We start from the raw sequence: 22,439 nt of genomic DNA, 5'->3' as shown, positions 1-22,439 counted from the left end.
CTATTGACCTTTCTCTCTTTTCCCGGTTTGGCATTAACTCAGCAGTGTCAACTCTTAACTCATTCACACCCAAGGGATTCTGTTTGGTTGCTAGATGAGAATAATAACAAGCTTTTGTAGAATTGATACACAGAGATCACTGTTTTAAATGACTTTCTGACCTCTTTAAAATGATCACCTTTACAAAGTGACCAATATCCATCTGCCTCTATTGTAAAATCCAAATGATAACTCCATACCTGTCAACACAATCAGGGAAAGTCCATTCCCAGAGAGTGGGAACACACAAGTGTGAGGGAATGGAGATTGTGTCAGAACCTGATGGAGATTCTGGACATCACTTCCATTCCATCGATATTCCCTGAGGATGTGAGTGTGTGTGGTGGGTTTGATACCAACATCAGACTTGTACTAAAGGACATAGCTGCTAGACTGGGTCTGCAGCAGGTGGTGAGGGAACCAACAAGAGGGAAATACATACTTGATTCCATCTTTCCAATCTGCCAGCTGCAGGTACAAATGTCCATGACAGTCTCAGTGAGAGTGACCATCGCACTGTCCTTGTGGAGGCAAAGTCCCACTGTCACATTGGGAATAACCTCCATCGTATTGTGTGGTACTATCACTGTGTTAAATGGAACAGACTTGGATCAGATCTAGCAGCTCAAGGCTGGGCATCCATGAGGCACTGTGGGCCATCAACAGCAGCAGAACCATACTCCAGCACAATCTGTAACCTCATGGCCTGGCATAGCCCCCACTGAACCATTAACACCAAGCCAGGGGATTAACCCTGGTTCAATGGGGAGTGTAGGACGGCATGCCAGGAGCAGCACCAGGCATACCTGAAGATGAGGTGCCAACCTGGTGAAGCCACCAAACAGGATGACTTGCATGTCACATAACATAAGCAGCAAGTGATAGACAGAGCTAAGCGATCCCACAACCTAAGCTCTGCAGTCCTGCCACATCCAGCCAACTCACTGGAGGCTCCACAAATATTCCCACTCTCACTGATGAAACAGCCCATGACATCAGTGTGAAAGATAGGCCTGAAGGTTTCATAGCAATCTTCAGTCAGAAGTGTCATCTCAGCCTCCTCCAGTGGTCCCCAGCATTACAGATACCAGTCTTCAGTCAATTCAATTCACTCCACGTGATATCAAGAAACAGTTGAAGACACTGGGTACTGCAAAGGCTTCAGGCCCTGATAACATTCAGGCAATAGTACTGAAGGCTTGTGCTTGAGAACTTGCCACTCCCCTATCCAAACTGTTCCAGTCCAGTTACAACACTGGCATCTACCCAACAATGTAGAAAAATCCCAGAATATATTTCCTGTGACACCTCAGTTGTTGGGTTTTCAACTGGTTTTCCAAACACAGTAGGTATTACTCCCAGCCGTGGTCCAGCTGCCTCCTTTCCAAGGATAAACTGTACTCCTATTGACCCTCCACCACTTTTCACCAGACTCTCCAACCTCACTTTGAATTTGAATGCAACATATTACCATCTCTTCTGTCAATACAGTAGTCTCCCCCGTACCCAGCGGGGATATGTTTCAGGACCTATCCGCGGAAGCTTGAAACAGCAGATAGGAGCGAGCCCATTCATTTACATGGGAAACTTACCTTCCCGGTAGCCTCCTGGTTCCGGAACATTCCCTTTCATGTGTTCGGGTGGCAGTAACCGAAACCACGGAAACCAGTTCCATGGATACTGGGGTTGCCTCTGTCCTCCTTTTGAATGACATATTCCCTCATTCCTCAGCATCAAAGATTAATGTTTCCTGTTTCCCTGCTCCTCCTCCTGCACAGGAATGTTCTTTAAAGAGATCTGGCCCTTTCTTCTCAACCAACCCCTGACCAGGCTGTACATTCCTACTGCAGCTTTTTAGCTTCCACTGTGATCGATCTCCTTTACTGCTTTAACAAACCTCACTGGCTTCTCCTGTTTTACCACATCCTTCTTCCCAGTGCTTTTCCTAAACCACCAACATTGCAACTCATGTCTCCTTCCTTATGACAGTGAAAATGCCTGAGTTTTTTTTATTTCTCTTCCCCCTTCTTGGGTTTCCTTTTTAACTTGTGGTAAATTGTCGTTATTATCTTCAACCCTTTCCTTTACCACCTGAGGATATCTCTTTGCCCAAATTCTGTCCCTCAAGATTAGATTAGATTAGATTACTTACAGTGTGGAAACAGGCCCTTCGGCCCAACAAGTCCACACCGCCCCGCCGAAGCGCAACCCACCCATACCCCTACATCTACCCCTTACCTAACATAACAGATTGAAATAATCATTGGCCAATTCTGCTGCTAACCTTGTATTTTTAACTCCGAGCCCTTCCATATGGGTTCATGGTGGTTTGTTCTTCCAGACTCCCCTTCCTCCTAGTCACTGATTGGAACAGGGACAGCTGGTTCACCCCACTCTCCAGGATGTAGAAACCCCGAGATCAGAGAAGCTCCAAGCAAATGGGAAACTATTGAAATGGACAATTTTAATTTTGTCAATTGGGAGAAGTCAAACAGCTTCATCATTCCTGGTCTAAAGTCTTGTAAACACTGCGGGGAGGAGAAGGATACTCCATGTTTAACCCAGCCCAGGCTCAGCTGTGATGAAGCCCTTGAAAAGGATGGTTTTCTCTTCAATTTCCACAGCCTAAGAAAACTAGACGGAGCAATTTGGAAGCTTGGCCGGTGTTTATTCATGCATATGCAAATGTGATTCCCTTTCCTGTTGGGAAAAATTGATCTCTTCAAGCTGTTACCAATCAGGGACAATATGCCACTTTTCACACGGACCTTACATTATTCAAATACATCAATGAATTTTAATCCATTCATACAATCCCAGTCAGGTTCCATCTCTGATGTTTGAATCTTAACACCAGGGTACTGCCCAGGAACTGGGATAGGCTGGGCTGGGGAAAGGTAAACAGATGGCTAACTCCTCTGTCTTTAATCCTGTTTTAATGGGACATCTAACCTCATGGACTGGAACATCCTATCTCTTTACTGCCCCTGGGGAAGGTCTTAGGCCGGCAATACTGGATTTCCCATGGGAAAGGAGTCATTTTCTCTGGGCCGAGCATCATTTCATGCATTACGATCCACTGCATTAACACCCACACTGGGCTCTCTGTACATTACACACTCCATTAACGCCCACACTGGCCTCCCTGTACCCCACTCCATTAACCCCCAAACTGGGCTCCCTGTACATGACCCACTCCATTAACACACACACTGGACTCCCTGTACATGACCCACTCCATTACCCTCACACTGGACTCTCTGTACATGACCCACTCCATTAACCCCCACACTGGACTCTCTGTACATGACCCACTCCATTAACCCCACACTGGGCTCCCTGGACAAAAAACATAGGACATTACATTACAGCGCAGTACAGGCCCTTTGGCCCTCGATTTTGCGCTGATCTGTCATACCAATCTGAAGCCCATCTAACCTACACTACTCCATGTACATCCATATGCTTGTCCAATGACAACTTCAATGTACTTAAAGTTGCGAATCTACTACCGTTGCAAGCAAAACATTCCATACCCTTACTACTCTCTGAGTAAAGAAACTACCTCTGACATCTGTCCTATATCTATCACCCCTCAATTTAAAGCTATGCCCCCTCATGCTCGCCATCCCCATACTTGGAAAAAGGCTCTACCTGTCTACCCTATCTACCCCTCTGATTATCTTATATGTCTCTATTAAGTCACCTCCGAACCTTCTTCTCTCCAATGAAAACAGCCTCAAGTCCCTCAGCCATTCCTCGAAAGACCTTCCCTCCATACCAGGCAACATCCTAGTAAATCTCCTCTGCACCCTTTCCAAAGCTTCCACATCCTTCTTATAATGCAGCGACCAGAACTGTACACAATACTCCAAGTATAGCCGCACCAGAGTATTGTACAGCTGTAGCATAACCTCATGGTTCTGGAACTCGATCCCTCTATTAATAAAAACTAAAACACTGTATGCCTTCTTCACAACCCTGTCAACCTAGGTGGCAACTTTCAAGGATCTGTGTACCTGGACATCGAGATCTCTCTGCTCATCTACACTACCAACAATCTTATCATTAGCCCAGTACTTTGCATTCCGGTTACTCCAAGCAAAGTGAATCACCTCACACTTGCCTGCATTAGGCTCTATTTGCCATCTCTCAGCCCAGCTTGCAGCTTATCAATGTCTCTCTGTAACCTACAACATCCTTCGTCACTATCCACAACTCCACCGACCTCGCTGTACATGACCCAATCCATTTACCCCCATACATGGCTCTCTGGAACATGACCCACTCCATTAACCCCCACACTGGGCTCTCTGTACATGACCCACTCCATTAACCCCCACACTGGGCTCTCTGTACATGACCCACTCCATTAACCCCCACACTGGGCTCTCTGTACATGACCCACTCCATTAACCTCCACACTGGGCTCTCTGTACATGATCAACTTCATTAACCCCCACACTGGGCTCTCTGTACATGATCCACTCCATTAACCCCCACACTGGGCTCTCTGTACATGACCCACTCCATTAACCTCCACACTGGGCTCTCTGTACATGATCAACTCCATTAACCCCCACACTGGGCTCTCTGTACATGACCCACCCCATTAATCGAGGAGAAAGTGAGGTCTGCAGATGCTGGAGATCAAAATTGAAACTTTATTGCTGGAACAGCACAGCAGGTCAGGCAGCATCCAGGGAACAGGAGATTCAACGTTTCGGGCACAGGCCCTTCTTCAGGAATGAGCAGAGAGTGTTCAGCAGGAGAAGATAAAAGGTAGGGAGGAGGGACTTGGAGGAGGGGCGTTGGAAATGTGATAGGTGGAAAGAGGTCAAGGTGAGGGTGATAGGTCGGAGTAGGATGGAGGCGGAGAGGTCAAGAAGAAGACTGCAGGTCAGGAAGGCGGTGCCGGGCTGGAGGGATTCGGCTGAGACAAGGTGGGGGGAGGGGGGATGAAGAAACTGGTGAAGTCCAAGTTCATCCCCTGTGGTTGGAGGGTTCCCAGTCGGAAGATAAGACGCTCCTCCTCCGACCGTCGCGTTGTTGTGGTTTGGCGGTGGATGAGTCCAATGACCTGCATATCCTCGGTGGAGTGGGAGGGGGAGTTGAAATGCTGTGCTACAGGGTGGTTGGGTTGGTTCGTCCGGGTGGCCCAGAGGTGCCCATTAATCCCCACACTGGGCTCCCTGTACATGATCCACTCCATTAACCCCACACTGGGCTCCCTGGACAAAGAACATAGAACATTACATTACAGCATAGTACAGGCCCTTCGGCCCTCGATGTTGCGCCGACCTGTCATACCAATCTGAAGCCCATCTAACCTACACTATTCCATGTACATCCATATGCTTGTCCAATGACAACTTAAATGTACTTAAAGTTGGCGAATCTACTACCGTTGCAGGCAATGCATTCCATACCCTTACTACTCTCTGAGTAAAGAAACTACCTCTAACATCTGTCCTATATCTATCACCCCTCAATTTAAAGCTATGCCCCCTCGTGCTCGCCGTCCCCATACTTGGAAAAAGGCTCTACCTGTCCACCCTATTAAACCTTCCGATTATCTTATATGTCTCTATTAGATTAGATTAGATTACTTACAGTGTGGAAACAGGCCCTTCGGCACAACAAGTCCACACCGACCTGCCGAAGCGCAACCCACCCATTCCCCTACATTTACCCCTTTACCTAACACTACGGGCAATTTAGCATGGCCAATTCACCTGACCTGCACATCTATTTTTTGGACTGTGGGAGGAAACTGGAGCACCCGGAGGAAACCCACGCAAACACGGGGAGAATGTGCAAACTCCACCAGTCAGTCACCTGAGTCGGGAATTGAACCTGGGTCTCTGGCGCTGTGAGGCAGCAGTGCTAACCACTGTGCCACCGTACCGCCCACTGCCACCATGCCGCCCACCTCTCAACCTCCTTCTCTCTAACGAAAACAGCCTCAAGTCCCTCAGCCTTTCCTCATAAGACCTTCCCTCCATACCAGGCAACATCCTAGTAAATCTCCTCTGCACCCATTCCAAAGCTTCCACATCCTTCTTATAATGCAGCGACCAAAACTGTATACAATACTCCAAGTACAGCTACACTAGTGTTTTGTACAGCTGTAGCATAACCTCATGGTTCCAGAACTCGATCCCTCTATTAATAAAAACTAAAACACTGTATGCCTTCTGAACAACCTTGTCAACCTGAGTGGAAACTTTCAAGGATCTCTGTACCTGGACACAGAAATCTCTGCTCATCTACACTACCAAGAATCTCACCATTAGCCCAGTACTTTGCATTCTGGTTACTCCGACCAAAATGAATCACACTTGCCTGCATTAGGCTCCATTCACTATCTCTCAGCCCAGCTCTGCAGCTTATCTATGTCTCTCTGTAACCTACAACATCCTTCGTCACTATCCACAACTCCATCGATCTCGCTGTACATGACCCACTCCATTTACCCCCATACATGTCTCTCTTGAACAGGATCCCCTCCATTACCCCTGACACTGGGATCTCTGAATATGACACCCTCCATTAACACCCACACTGGGCTCTCTGTACATGACCCACTCCATTAACACCCACACTGGGCTCTCTGTACATGACCCACTCCATTAACCCCGACACTGGGCTCTCTGTATATGATCCACACCATTAACCCCCCCCCCCCCCCCCCCTCCCCCGCCAACTGGGCTCTCTGTACATGACCCACTCTATTAACCCCCACACTGGGCTCTCTGTACATGACCCACTCCATTAACCCCACACTGGGCTCCCTGGACATAGAACTAGAACATTACATTACAGCGCAGGACAGGCCCTTCGGCCCTCGATGTTGCGCTGACCTGTCATTCCAATCTGAAGCCCATCTAACCTATACTATTCCATGTACATCCATATGCTTGTCCAATGACAACTTAAATGTACTTAAAGTTGGCGAATCTACTACCGTTGCAGGCAAAACATTCCATACCCTTACTACTCTCTGAGTAAAGAAACTACCTCTGACATCTGTCCTATATCTATCACCCCTCAATTTAAAGCTACTCCCCCCCCCACCCCGTGCTCGCTGTCCCCATACTTGGAAAAACGCTCTCCCTGTCCACCCCATCTAACCTTCTGATTATCTTATATGTCTCTATTAAGTCATCTCTCAACCTCCTTCTCTCTAACGAAAACAGCCTCAAGTCCCTCAGCCTTTCCTCATAAGACCATCCCTCCATAGCAGGCAACATCCGAGTAAATCTCCTCTGCACCCATTCCAAAGCTTCCACATCTATCTTATAATACGGTGACCAGAACTGTACACAATACTCCAAGTGCGGCCTCACCAGAGTTTTGTACAGCTGTAGCATAACCTCATGGTTCCGGAATCGATCCCTCTATTAATAAAAGCTAAAACACTGTATGCCTTCTTAACAACCCTGTCAATCTGGGTGGAAACTTTCAAGGATCTGTGTACCTGGACATCGAGATCTCTCTGCTCACCTACATTACCAAGAATCTTACCATTAGCCCAGTACTTTGCATTCTGGTTACTCCGACCAAAGTGAATCACCTCACACTTGCCTGCATTAGGCTCTATTCACTATCTCTCAGCCCAGCTCTGCAGCTTATCTATGTCTCTCTGTAACCTACAACATCCTTCGTCACTATCCACAACTCCATTGAGCTCGCAGTACATGACCCACTCCATTTACACCCATACATGTCTCTCTTGAACAGGATCCCCTCCATTACCCCTGACACTGGGATCTCTGAATATGACACCCTCCATTAACACCCACACTGGGCTCTCTGTACATGACCCACTCCATTAATGCCCACACTGGGCTCTCTGTACATGACCCACTCCATTAACCCCCCCCCCTCCCCCGCCAACTGGGCTCTCTGTACATGACCCACTCCATTAACACCCACACTGGGCTCTCTGTACATGACCCACTCCATTAACACCCACACTGGGCTCTCTGTACATGATCCACACCATTAACCCCCCCCCTCCCCCGCCAACTGGGCTCTCTGTACATGACCCACTCCATTAATGCCCACACTGGGCTCTCTGTACATGACCCACTCTATTAACCCCCACACTGGGCTCTCTGTACATGATCCACACCATTAACCCCCACACTGGGCTCTCTGTACATGACCCATCCCATCAACCCCCCACACTGGGCTCTCTGTACATGACCCACTCCATTAACCCCCATACATGTCTCTCTTGAACATGATCCCCTCCATTACCCCTGACACTGGGATCTCTGAATATGACACCCTCCATTAACACCCACACTGGGCTCTCTGTACATGACCCACTCCATTAATGCCCACACTGGGCTCTCTGTACATGACCCACTCCATTAACCCCGACACTGGGCTCTCTGGAAATGATCCACACCATTAACCCTCCCCCTCCCCCGCCAACTGGGCTCTCTGTACATGACCCACTCTATTAACCCCCACACTGGGCTCTCTGACAATGACCCACTCCATTAACCCCCACACTGGGCTCTCTGTACATGACCCATCCCATCAACCCCCACACTGGGCTCTCTGTACATGACCCACTCCATTAACCCCCACACTGGGCTCTCTGTACATGACCCACTCCATTAACCCCCACACTGGGCTGTCTGTACATGACCCATCCCATCAACCCCCACACTGGGCTCTCTGTACATGACCCACTCCATTAACCCTCACACTGGGTTCCCTGTACATGACCCACTCCATTACCCCCACACTGGGTTCCCTGTACATGACCAACACCATTAACCCCACACTGGGCTCGCTGTACATGACCCACTCCATTAACCCCCACACTGGGCTCTCTGTACATGACCCACTCCATTAACCCCCACACTGGGCTCTCTGTACATGACCCACTCCATTAACCCCCACACTGGGCTCTCTGTACATGACCCACTCCATTAACCCTCACACTGGGTTCCCTGTACATGACCCACTCCATTAACCCCCACACTGGGCTCTCTGTACATGACCCATCCCATCAACCCCCACACTGGGTTCCCTGTACATGACCCACTCCATTAACCCCCACACTGGGCTCTCTGTACATGACCCACTCCATTAACCCCCACACTGGGCTTCCTGTACATGACCCACTCCATTAACCCTCACACTGGGTGCCCTGTACATGACCCACTCCATTAACCCCCACACTGGGTTCCCTGTACATGACCCACACCATTAACCCCCACACTGGGCTCTCTGTACACGACTCACTCCATTAACCCCCACACTGGATTCCCTGTACATGACCCACTCCATTAACCCCCACACTGGGCTCTCTGTACATAACCCACTCCATTAACCCTCACACTGGGTTCCCTGTACATGACCCACTCCATTAACCCCCACACTGGGTTCCCTGTACATGACGCACACCATTAACCCCCACACTGGGCTCTCTGTACATGACCCACTCCATTTACCCCCACACTGGGCTCTCTGTACATGACCCACTCCATTAACCCCCACACTCGGTTCCCTGTACATGACCCACCCCATTAACCCCCACACTGGGCTCTCTGTACATGACCCACTCCATTAACCCTCACACTGGGTTCTCTGTACATGACCCACTCCATTAACCCTGACACTGGGCTCTCTGTAAATGATCCACACCATTAACCCCCCCCCCCCTCCCCCGCCAACTGGGCTCTCTGTACATGACCCACTCCATTAACACCCACACTGGGCTCTCTGTACATGACCCACTCTATTAACCCCCACACTGGGCTCTCTGACAATGACCCACTCTATTAACCCCCACACTGGGCTCTCTGTACATGACCCATCCCATCAACCCCCACAGTGGGCTCTCTGTACATGACCCACTCCATTAACCCCCACACTGGGCTTCCTGTACATGACCCAATCCATTAACCCCCACACTGGGCTCTCTGTACATGACCCATCCCATCAACCCCCACACTGGGCTCTCTGTACATGACCCACTCCATTAACCCCCACACTGGGCTCTCTGTACATGACCCACTCCATTAACCCCCACACTGGGCTTCCTGTACATGACCCAATCCATTAACCCCCACACTGGGCTCTCTGTACATGACCCATCCCATCAACCCCCACACTGGGCTCTCTGTACATGACCCACTCCATTAACCCCCACACTGGGCTCTCTGTACATGACCCACTCCATTAACCCCCACACTGGGCTCTCTGTACATGACCCATCCCATCAACCCCCACACTGGGCTCTCTGTACATGACCCACTCCATTAACCCCCACACTGGGTTCCCTGTACATGAGCCACACCATTAACCCCCACACTGGGCTCTCTGTACATGACTCACTCCATTAACCCCCACACTGGGTTCCCTGTACATGACCCACTCCATTAACCCCCACACTGGGCTCTCTGTACATAACCCACTCCATTAACCCTCACACCGGGTTCCCTGTACATGACCCACTCCATTAACCCCCACACTGGGTTCCCTGTACATGACCCACACCATTAACCCCCACACTGGGCTCTCTGTACATGACCCACTCCATTTACCCCCACACTGGGCTCTCTGTACATGACCCACTCCATTAACCTGCGAACATCTGCCCCCAGTCAGCTTTTGAAAGTTCCTGCCTCATACCATCAAACTTAGCCTTCCTCCAATTTAGAACTTCAACCTTTAGGTCAGGTCTATCTTTTTCCATCGCTATTTTAAAACTAATAGAATTATGGCTGCTGGCCCCAAAGTGCTCCCCCACTGATACCTCAGTCACTTTTACCTTAATTCCCAAGACTCAGTCAAGTTTTCCTCCTTCTCTAGTAGGTACATCCACATACTGAATCATAAAATTTTCTTGTACACAAATTCCTCTCCATCTAAACGCTTAACACGATGGCAATCCCAGTCCATGTTTGGAAAGTTGAAATCCCCTTCCATAACCACCCGATTATTCTTACAGATAACTGAAATCTCCTTCCAAACTTGTTTCTCATTTTTCCACTAACTATTAAGGCATCTACAATCCCAGAAAGGTGATCATCCCTTTCTTATTTCTCAGTTCCACCCAAATAACTCACCTTGATGTACTCCCAGAAATATCCTCCTTCAGTTATACTATCCCTTTTCAAAAATGCTGCTCCCCTTCCTCTCTTGCCCACCCCCCACCGACCCCACCGCTTGCAATCCTTCTCTGACATTTGTATCCTGGAACATTAAGCAACCAGGCCTGATCATCCCTGAGCCACATTTCTGTAATTGCTATGATATCCCAGTCCCATGTTCCCAGCCATGCCCTGAGTTCATTTGCCTTCTCTATTCGGCCTCTTGCATTGAAGTAAATGCAGTTTAATTTATCACTGCTATCTTGTTGCCTGCTATGTTCCTTCCTGCCCCAGCTGTTTGACTAACTCCCTTTCCCAACTGTACCAGTCTCGGCTTGATCACTTTTCTCAATATCTCCCTGGGTGCGCCCCATCCCTCCACCTTACTCATTTAAATCCTCCTGAGCAGCTCTAGCAAATCTCCCTGCCAGTATATTAGTCCCCTTCCAATTTAGATGCAATCTATCCTTCTTGGACAGGTCACTTCTACCTCAGAAGAGATTCCAATGATCCAAAAATGTGAATCCCTCTCCCATATACCAGCTCCTCAGCCACGTATTCATCTGCTCTATCCTCCTATTTCTACCCTCACTAGCTCGCAGCACCAGGAGTAATCAAGATATTACTACCCTCGAGGACCTCCTTTTTAAATCTCTGCCTAACTCTCTATATTCTCCATTCTGAATCTCATCCTTTTCCCTTCTTATGTCGTTGGTTCCAACATGTACAATGACCTCCTGCTTGTCCCTCTCCCCTTTTGAGAACATTCTTCACTCTGTCTGAGATATCCTTGATCCTGAGACCAGGGAGTTAACACACCATTCTGATTTTTCACGGCTGGTCACAGAAACGTCGTCTGTGCCTCTGAACAGAGAGTGTCGTGACACAATCAATTGATTGGAACCTGACTCACCCCTCATTACATGAGAGCCAGTCTTGATACCAGAAACTTGGCTGTTCCTGTTACATTCACCTGAGACTCCATCACCCCTTACATTTTCCAAAACAACATACTTGTTTGAAATGGGAATAGCCACAGGAGACTCCTGCACTTCGTGCCTAACTCTCCTACCTTTCCTGGAGGTAAACCATCTATCTGACCGTATCTGCAGCTTTTCTGCCTTTCAGTAACTGCCATCCATCACACCCCATTGCTCTAGCAAATTCCTCATTGCCTCCAACTGTAGCTCCAACCGATCCATGTGATTCAATAGGATTCGCAACCAAACACATTTCCTGCAAACATAATCATCAGTAACATGAAAACACTTCCTAACCTCCCACATCCGACAGGAAGAGCATATCACTCTACTAAAGGCCATCACTGCTCCTTCACAATCTACAGATCCAGAAAATATCACCGTCTTATTGCGCTGGAAAGCAATGCTCCAGGCCAACTGGGAATGTTTGGTTTATATTTCTAAACATTTAATCAAGAGACAGGTTTCAATTAAACAAATAATCAAAAAAGAATTTACTGTATTCAGTTCTGCAGACTTCCAGCAAGGTTATACATTAAAAATTATGAATGTACCTGTTCCTGTGCTGGTTCCTCCAAGGTCAGCTGTGAATTTCGCTGTTTGCTAACTTTCCAAGACACACTCTGATATCCACAGATACGTGAACTCTTTGTCTGCCTTTCCTCCTTTTAAAAGTGCTGTTGTTTTGACATTTCTTTTCTCCAAAGTTCCAAAACAATGCAACAGCATATACAACAGTAATTGCTGCTCCTGGAATTTGAGAAAATCACCCGAATACCTAAAATACCTCAAAAAAAAAGCAGCTCTTCCAGACACAATTTTTTTTCCTGTCCTCGATCTTGGATTGCCCAGAACAGACCAGATCCTTCTCAACTCTTCCTCTATATAAACCCATCCTGATGCCTTTTAAATACTGTCATTGTACCAGTCTCTACCACTTCCTCTGGCAGCTCATTCCATATTTGCACCACCCTCTGTGTGAAAAAGTTGCCTCTTAGATCGCTTTGAAATCTTTTCCCTCTCACTTTTAACGTATTCCCTTTCGTTTTGGACTGCCCTATCGTGGGAAAAAGAATTTGGCTATTCACCTTATCCATGCCCCTCATGATTTTATAAACTTCTATAAGGTCACCCCTCAGCCTCCAACGCTCGAGGGAAAATAGCCCCAGTCTATTCAGTCACTCACTACAGCTCCAAAACTTGTAAATCTTTTCTGAACCCTTTCACATTTCCTAAGCAGGAAGTCAAGAATTTAACATAGCATTCGAAAACTGGCTGAATCAATGTCCTGTATGAGTGCAACATGATATCCCAACTCCTGTACTCAATCCACTGACCCATAAAGGCAAGGAGACCAAACACCTTCTTCACTATCCTGTCAATCTGTAACTCCACCTTCAGGAACAATGACTCTACACCCCAAGGTCTGTTTGTTTGGCAACACTCCCCAGCACCCTACCATTAACTGTACAAGTGCAACTGTGATTTACCCAAAATGCAACAACTTTTATTTAAAGTAAACTCCTCAGCCCTGTTTTGGTGTCATCTGCAAATGAACCATTACTGACCATTCCTCCTATCTGCACATCCAAATCATTTATAAAACTGACAGAAGATGGACACAGGTAGTGAGTAACTTAAAGAGATTGATTCTCATCTCCATTCAGCCAGGCTCAGGGGAAGAGATTGCACAGCCCCACGTAGGGAGAGGGTCCTTGTAAATAACACACAGAGTCCGATCATGGGCCAGAGCCTGTGGGAGGCTGACAGAGTGGTCACAGACAGACATGGACTACATCCCCCAGAATGCAGCCTGTGATTGAAACAAATGACCAGAAGGACTGGGCCTGTCGTTCCAGGACAGTGGAAATGTGAGCGCTGGAATTCTGACCCGGATCGGAGAGCATATTGCTTATTTGCTCCAGGTTGAGGTGTGAGACAGCAGTTGGAGAAAGGGGCAGTGCTGCCTGAGTCTGGGACCCTCTGACAGCACAGGCCCTGGGGATTAGCATCGTGTGTAACCCCCTCTCCCTGGGCCTGGTACAGGATAATTTGACCGGATTGTTTCTCTGGTTAAATAATTTGTTAATTATCTATGTCTGTTTGATCACTGACAGGAATTCACACTTTTCAACAGATAACTACTGTTGAGGTCAGTGATGACGGCAGCATTAAGAAATCGATGAGATTTGGATTTGACGGAAAGGATTTTATCAGTTTAGAACCAGACACAATGAGATGGATCACATCCAATCCCATTGCAGTGATGACTAAAGAGAAATGGGATTCTGATGAATCCTGGAACAACTACTGGAAAAGAAATCTGGAAGAACTCACTGTTGAATATTTAAACAGATATCTGGAAGCAGGAAAGAATTATTTCAAAAGGAAAAGTATGTATTTCAGTTTTGCTCCATGTTCTGATCTAACCTCACTGATCTATGAAACCGCTCTCCCATTCCATTCAGTGTCTGTCTGTTGTTTGTGGTTTCACCCTTTCCCATCACAGTTCAGCCTGAAGTGTTCATCTCCAGGAGGGAGCCCAATGGTCAGGACAAGCCGCTCACTCTCTCCTGCCTGGTCACTGGGTTTGATCCTGTAGACATCGAGGTGACCTGGTTAAGGAATGGAGAGGTCATGTCTGAGACCCAATCCTCGGGGGTTCGACCGAACCACGATGGGACCCATCAGATCCAGAAAGAGATTGAGATCAATGTTGGGGATGAGGATCAATACTCCTGTCACATTGACCACAGCAGCCTGGCAGAGGCCCAGCTCTATCAGTGGGGTAAGTGACAGATGAAACCATTTAGAGGACACTTTTTCACTTCCTTGTTTGCAACTACCCACCTTGTTCTCTGCGTTGATATGTCATGTTGGTCTCACTGAGTTAAAGATTTCAATTCTAAGTTTGAAAGGGTCACCGAATCCCAAGCTTCCAGAGCCTTTAGGGGATTCCAGATTCCTAAAGACCTGTGAAGTACTCGTCGATTTTACTCCGGAATAATCTCACCAGAATTACAAGCCGATTCCCTTGTATTCCAGGCTTCAGCACAAGTCATGGGCCCAGATTGTCCAGCAGCCAGACACCCTGCGAGAGGAGGGTGTGGACACGTCAGAATTCCTGACTCACGGAATGGGATTGGTCCAGGAAGTTTCAACTTCCAATGGACAATTACCTCAATCCGGAACCATCTGGAAAGATCTCAGGTTCTGAGGTTAGGGATTAGAAGCTTCTTTAACTCCTAGTGTGATGATGCTGTCACTTTAAAAGGTTGTTGGTGTCCTAGTTTTTGTTTGGAAGAGAGGTTGTAAGGCAGAGGCACCAAACATGCTGCTGGTGATGACTGAGGTAAACCAGTTGTGAGGCCTTGGGGTTTTATTTTAAGTTGGAACAATAGAAGCAGTCTGAATGGGCGTGGCCAGCTCTCACAGATCCAGATTTCTTAGTTTGGTTTTTTTCAGTTGCATCAAAAGCCTTTGGGGTCTCAAAAGAGTTGGCAGCTTCAGTGAGTGTCACCTGGCTACTACTCTCTGCATTTATTTCTTGATATTGTTTCCTCTGGGACTGGAGAACTGCATGTAAGAATCTGTGTCTGAATTTACCTTTTTGCCAAGGTGTTTATGGGATGTAACAATTGGAACAGTTAATTAATAATAAGTACTGTATTCGGTTACATTTTTCAATTGTTAAGTTATTCAAAATTCCTTTTTTGTTTTTATTTTAATGACAGCGTTTAAATAAATTGTGTTTTGCTTAACATTGAGTTGTTTGAACACTTGCATTGTATCTGGAACACTGCACTTCCCATCCAGTTTTAAAATAAGAAGCAGTTCAGATCTAGGCTACCTTCTTCAGATATTTTGAGGGGGCCTGATCTGGTCCCTAACAGACTGAGAAAACCGACCATCTCCAAAAGTACTGCTGATCCCTCCATTCACACACAGACGAGGATATCTGGTCAGTGTGGGCAAGTTGGACTGAACACACACACTTGTTGTGTGACTCTTTTAATCTTTGACATCATCCCCTCAAACCTATGACCTGATATTCTGCAACCAACACTTGACCTCTCCCCAGCACCAACACCAGCTCACCGCCTCCAGACGTCTGTCAGACTCGCAGTGCATCACCCTGGACAGACAACTGGGACACAACACAGATCTCTACAACTGGATCCCTAACAAGGCCCCCTCACCAGCCCACTGTGGCACCCAAACCCCATTCCATTGGTACTCAACATCCCCAACACTCACCAGTGAGTTCCCAAACTGCCCCTTGCCCAACCATTGAGGAAGTGCCTTCTGGCTACCTAACTACACCCCTCCAACCATTCACTCACTCCTTCACCTCACCCAAGGCCGATCTACCCCACCAGCACTAGTAAGGACAGGACACAGAGATATTGGGGAGAATGGGAACTGAACTGTCTGGGGAGGTAACCCCCAGGACAGGTACAACACGATGTTTATACCCCTATCAATGGGATCCTTGGTGACTTCACTGGAGAGTGAAATCGGGAGAGGGTCAAACCCGCATTTCAACCAATCCCAACAGCTCGGAGGGTTATAATTGTTCCCAATAAACACAGGGTTAGAAATAAATCCAGGAACATAGAGAATCCTGATATATTTCCAATGTGTTTCAGAAAATCTGAAAAGCAATTGGCTGCATTCCCAACTTGGAAGTCTCATTGCATCAATGGTCATACTATTGGCTGTTATTGTCGGGATAGTCGGAATAATCATCTGGAAATGGTCACGGAGAGGTAAGAATCAGAGAGAGGGGAATGTGGAACTGAGGGGACTGGGTGAGTGTGGGGGGATCTCCAGTACTGGGAGTACAGGGCACTGTGGGGAATGGAACTGATTGAATTCCCACACACAGATACACTCGTATAAACACGTCTCGTTCCCTGTCTGATCTTCCTTTACGTGATCAGCCCAGACCAGGTCTAATATTGATCATTATACCCACTGCACCCAATCAGATCCTCACTGACTGAATATTAATGGAATGGAAGGGATTTTCTGCACCTCCATAAAGTGTAAGGATGGACGGGAGTGTGGGAATGAGGATTTCTGACACAATCCCTGTAAAACCTTCCTTCCTGCCTTGTTTGGGCACCATCACCTTGATAAACTTTGAAGATCTCTCTCCCTTAATGAGTTTGTGCAGTTTTGGATGACTTATTACTTTGGTTTGACCCTCGGCGTGTGACTCTGATACCGATCATGTTATTCCAGGCATTTGGTTTGTCTCCAGTACCACCGTATTTTTAATGTTTTGGAATGATCTCTCTGCCCCATTTAGTGGGATTCTGGGTCATCCCTTCTCTTGTTATCCAGCTGTTGACACTTTCCTCCCACCATCTGACATTTGTGATCACCTGCAGAGACTCCACTCACCCCATTTGGATGATCTTTTGATCTCTCTGCCCATTGATCTCCCTGCTGATAAATTCGGTGTCTGTGAGCTTCTCTCTCACTTCACCTGAGGAAGGGGCTACGCTCAGAAAGCTTGTGATTTCAAACAAACCTGTTGGACTGTAACTTGGGGCCGTGTGTGATTTCTGACTGTGTTCACACGAGTCCAATACCAACACCCCCACATCAATCTCCATCCCCTCACACTTGTTGTGTTCTCACTCTCTGAGAATGGATTATTTCCCATCCTAATGGACATTTATTTTGTTTCTGCAGGTTCACCAAATGGGACCTACACAACAGCTCCCAGTAAGTGACTGAGGGGACAGAGTTTTGGGAATGATGGAGAAGGTAATGGGAGGTGTAGAGTAGATTCCCTACAGTGTGGAAACAGGTCCTTCAGCCCAACAAGTCCATACCGACCCTCCAAAGAGTAACCCACCCAGACCCATCCCGCAACCCTATAGTTACCCCTGACTAACACACCTAACACTATGGGCAATGTAACATGGCCAATTCACCTGACCTGCACACCTTTGGATTGTGGGTAGAAACCGGAGCACCCGGAGGAAACCCACACAGACACAGGGAGAATGTGCAAACTCCGCACAGTAACCCGAGGTGGGAATTGTACCCGGGTCCCTGGTGCTGTGAAGCAACAGTGCTAACCACTGAGCCACCGTGCTGCCCCTATGAGAGTGTAGAGTTATATTTGCCAGGGTGTTGCTCAGGGTGATGGGTCCGTCTCCTCACCATGCTGTTTCTCAGCCAACACTCTCTTATCGTCCTGTTTCTCTACTCCATGTCCCCAGTGTCTCTCCTTCGAATTGTCACCCTCCATTCTCTTCCCCCACTGCCCCTCCCTCCACTCACTCACCCTTAATTCCCACTGGGGGGGGCTCGGAGAGTCTGGTTAGTTAGTGCTGAGGGCGATTAAATCCTGGGTCCAGTGAGTGATAGAGAATATCTCACACTGTCTCATTTTATATTTGATATAACTTCTCACATTCTGTTTTTATTTTCTCAGCTTCTGATATCTCTGGTGCAGCTTCTTCATGATTCAGTAAGTGACATGTCAACTTTTCTCTGACTGAAATTTATTCAGATTTATATTCTCTAGATTTATTTGTAGCATTTTCACATCCCTCCTGACCCTGTCGCACCCTCCCAGACACTGTTAAACCCTGTCAGACTAATTCCCCTCCCCTCCTGACCCTGCCCCACTCTCCCAGTCACTGTTAAACCCTGTCAGACTAATTCCCCTCACCTCCCCGACCCTGTCCCATCCTCCCAGACACTGTTAAACCCTGTCAGACTAATTCCCCTCCCCTCCTGTCCCTGTCCCACCCTCCCAGACACTGTTAAACCCTGTCAGACTAATTCCCCTCCCCTCCTGACCCTGTCACACCCTCCCAGACACTGTTAAACCCTGTCAGACCAATTCCCCTCCCCTCCTGACCCTGTCCCCTTCTCCCAGACACTGTTAGACTCTGTCAGACTAATTCTCCTCCCCTCCTGACCCTGTCCCACTCTCCCAGTCACTGTTAAACCCTGTCAGACTAATTCCCCTCACCTCCCCGACCCTGTCCCATCCTCCCAGACACTGTTAAACCCTGTCAGACTAATTCCCCTCCCCTCCTGACCCTGTCCCACCCTCCCAGACACTGTTAAACCCTGTCAGACTAATTCCCCTCCCCTCCTGTCCCTGTCCCACCCTCCCAGACACTGTTAAACCCTGTCAGACTAATTCCCCTCCCCTCCTGACCCTGTCACACCCTCCCAGACACTGTTAAACCCTGTCAGACCAATTCCCCTCCCCTCCTGACCCTGTCCCCCTCTCCCAGACACTGTTAGACTCTGTCAGACTAATTCTCCTCCCCTCCTGACCCTGTCCCACTCTCCCAGTCACTGTTAAACCCTGTCAGACTAATTCCCCTCACCTCCCCGACCCTGTCCCATCCTCCCAGACACTGTTAAACCCTGTCAGACTAATTCCCCTCCCCTCCTGTCCCTGTCCCACCCTCCCAGACACTGTTAAACCCTGTCAGACTAATCCCCCTCCTCTCCTGACCCTGTCCCACCCTCCCAGGCACTGTTAAACCCTGTCAGACTAATATCCCTCCTCTCCTGACCCTGTCCCACCCTCCCAGTCACTGTTAAACCCTGTCAGACTAATTCCCCTCCCCTCCTGACCCTGTCCCACCCTCCCAGACACTGTTAAACCCTGTCAGACTAATTCCCCTCCCCTCCTGACCCTGTCCCACTCTCCCAGACACTGTTAAACTCTGTCAGACTAATTCCCCACACCTCCTGACCCTGTCCCATGCTCCCTGACACTGTCAAACCCTGTCAGACTAATTCCCCTCCCCTCCTGCACCTGACCCACCGACCGAGTCACTGGTAAACTCTGTCAGATTAATTCCCCTCCCCTCCCCACCCTGAAGTGATTGCCTTGTGTCTGTCCATTCCTGACCTTGTGTGTTTCCTGGGCCCCACTGCAGGACATTCCCGGAGCCTCAATGCTGAATAAAAGGATTCTCCTGTTCGAGTGTGAACATGGACATCATTGTCTATCCTTCCATATCACAGCAGACACACAGAATTACAGCTCATTGTTCACACTCAATTCTTTCAGGACTGAGATCAATTTTTCTGGGAATGTGTTTCCACAGATTGAGCAGTGGATCCCAGATCCTCAGGTTTGGATCCTGATTCTTCAAGTGGGACGTTTTCAAGTCGTGTTTCCATCCCGTCTCAGAAATGTGAGCAGTGTCACCGTCAGAGGGATCTTCACAGATGGTTCCTCCCTCACACTTTCTCATCCTCACTGTCTTCAGTGGGTCACTGATTTACCTGAAATGAAGCAACATCCCGAGGCAACTCAGAGGCAATTTTTATATTGAAGGAATTGATTTTGCATCTGACGTTAACAAATTTCAAATGTTATGTAAATCTCTGTACATAAATATCAGTTTTACATATTCTAGTTCTGAAATAAATATATAAATATTATAAATCTGAGTTATTGTTGAATACTAAAATCTATCACTACTTATCACCATTGTTTAACTACAATCACCAATATGTGTCATTTGTAATCATTAAATGTTATTTATTGACTTATTAATTTTGATGTTTTTATTAATATTTCACAAGAACGATTCTATTCATTTACACAGCAGCAGCTTGTGGCTCTTGGAACCAGCAGATACTGAGCTTCAATTCAATGTGAACTGGGGGAGTTAAGACCATATCCATCTGCCTCGATTGTAAAATCCAATTCCCAGATGATAACTCCATACCCGTCAACACAATCAGGGAAAGTCCATTCCCAGAGAGTGGGAACACACAAGTGTGAGGGAATGGAGATTGTGTCAGAACCTGATGTAGATTCTGGACATCGCTTCCATTCCATCGATATTCCCTGAGGATGTGAGTGTGTGTGGTGGGTTTGATCAACATCAGACTTGTACTAAAGGACATAGCTGCTAGACTGGGTCTGCAGCAGGTGGTGAGGGAACCAACAAGAGGGAAAAACATACTTGATTCCATCTTTCCAATCTGGCAGCTGCAGGTACAAATGTCCATGACAGTATCAGTGAGAGTGACCATCGCACTGTCCTTGTGGAGGCAAAGTCCCACTGTCACATTGGGAATAACCTCCATCGTATTGTTTAGATTAGATTACTTACAGTGTGGAAACAGGCCCTTCGGCCCAACAAGTCCACACCGACCCGCCGAAGCGTAACCCACCCAGACCCATTCCCCTATATTTACCCCTTCATCTAACACTACGGGCAATTTAGCATGGCCAATTTGCCTAACCTGCACATTTTTTGGATTGTGGGAGGAAACCGGAGCACCCGGAGGAAACCCACGCAGACACGGGGAGAACGTGCAAACTCCACACAGTCTGTCGCCTGAGGTGGGAATTGAACCCGGGTCTCTGACGCTGTGAGGCAAAAGTGCTAACCACTGTGCCACCATGCCGCCCACAAAGTATTGTGTGGTACTATCACTGTGTTAAATGGAACAGACTTGGATCAGATCTAGCAGCTCAAACCTGGGTATCCATGAGGCACTATGGGCCACCAACAGCAGCAGAACCATACTCCAGCACAATCTGTAAGCTCATGGCCTGGCATAACCCCCACTGAACCATTAGCACCAAGCCAGGGGATTAACCCTGGTTCAATGGGGAGTGTAGGAGGGCATGTCAGGAGCAGGACCAGGCATACCTGAAGATGAGGTGTCAACCTGGTGAAGCCACCAAACAGGACGAGTTGCAAGTCACATAACATAAGCAACAAGTGATAGACAGAGCTAAGCGATCCCACAACCTAAGCTCTGCAGTCCTGCCACATCCAGCCAACTCACTGGAGGCTCCCTAAATATTCCCATTCTCACTGATGAAACAGCCCATTACACCAGTGTGAAAGATAGGCCTGAAGGTTTCACAGCAATCTTCAGTCAGAAGTGTCATCTCAGCCTCCTCCAGTGGTCCCCAGCATTACAGATACCAGTCTTCAGCCAATTCAATATCCACGTGATATCAAGAAACAGTTGAAGACACTGGGTACTGCAAAGGCTTCAGGCCCTGACAACATTCAGGCAATAGTACTGAAGGCTTGTGCTCGAGAACTTGCCACTCCCCTATCCAAACTGTTCCAGTCCAGTTACAACACTGGCATCTACCCAACAACGTAGAAAATTGCCCGGGTATATCTTAGACACAAAAAGCAGGACAAACCCAATCTGCCCCATCAGTCTCCTCTCGATCATCAGTAAAGTGATGGAAGGTGTCATTAACAGTGCTATCAAGCAGCACCTGCTCAGCAATAACCTGCTCAGTGACGCCCAGTTTGGGCTCTGC

General features: G+C 47.8%; 1 protein-coding gene across 1 annotated transcript; it reads left to right on the top strand.

Annotated features, from left to right (window-relative positions):
• Positions 1 to 14,209: 14,209 nt before the first annotated feature.
• On the top strand, positions 14,210 to 18,625 carry LOC148140801 (class I histocompatibility antigen, F10 alpha chain-like). Its single transcript, XM_087979590.1, has 5 exons — positions 14,210 to 14,532; positions 14,649 to 14,927; positions 16,789 to 16,908; positions 17,843 to 17,875; positions 18,594 to 18,625. The coding sequence occupies exons 1-5, from the start codon at positions 14,322 to 14,324 to the stop codon at positions 18,623 to 18,625; spliced, it is 675 nt and encodes a 224-aa protein (XP_087835716.1). The 5' UTR covers positions 14,210 to 14,321.
• The last annotated feature ends 3,814 nt before the right edge of the window (positions 18,626 to 22,439 follow it).

This window comes from Chiloscyllium plagiosum, unplaced genomic scaffold, assembly GCF_037043375.1.
Source record: "Chiloscyllium plagiosum isolate Xiang-an unplaced genomic scaffold, Cpla_swu_hap1 HiC_scaffold_35, whole genome shotgun sequence".
Taxonomy (NCBI): domain Eukaryota; kingdom Metazoa; phylum Chordata; class Chondrichthyes; order Orectolobiformes; family Hemiscylliidae; genus Chiloscyllium; species Chiloscyllium plagiosum.
Note: the sequence above shows the minus strand (reverse complement) of the source record. Positions and strands in the feature narration are given on the sequence as shown.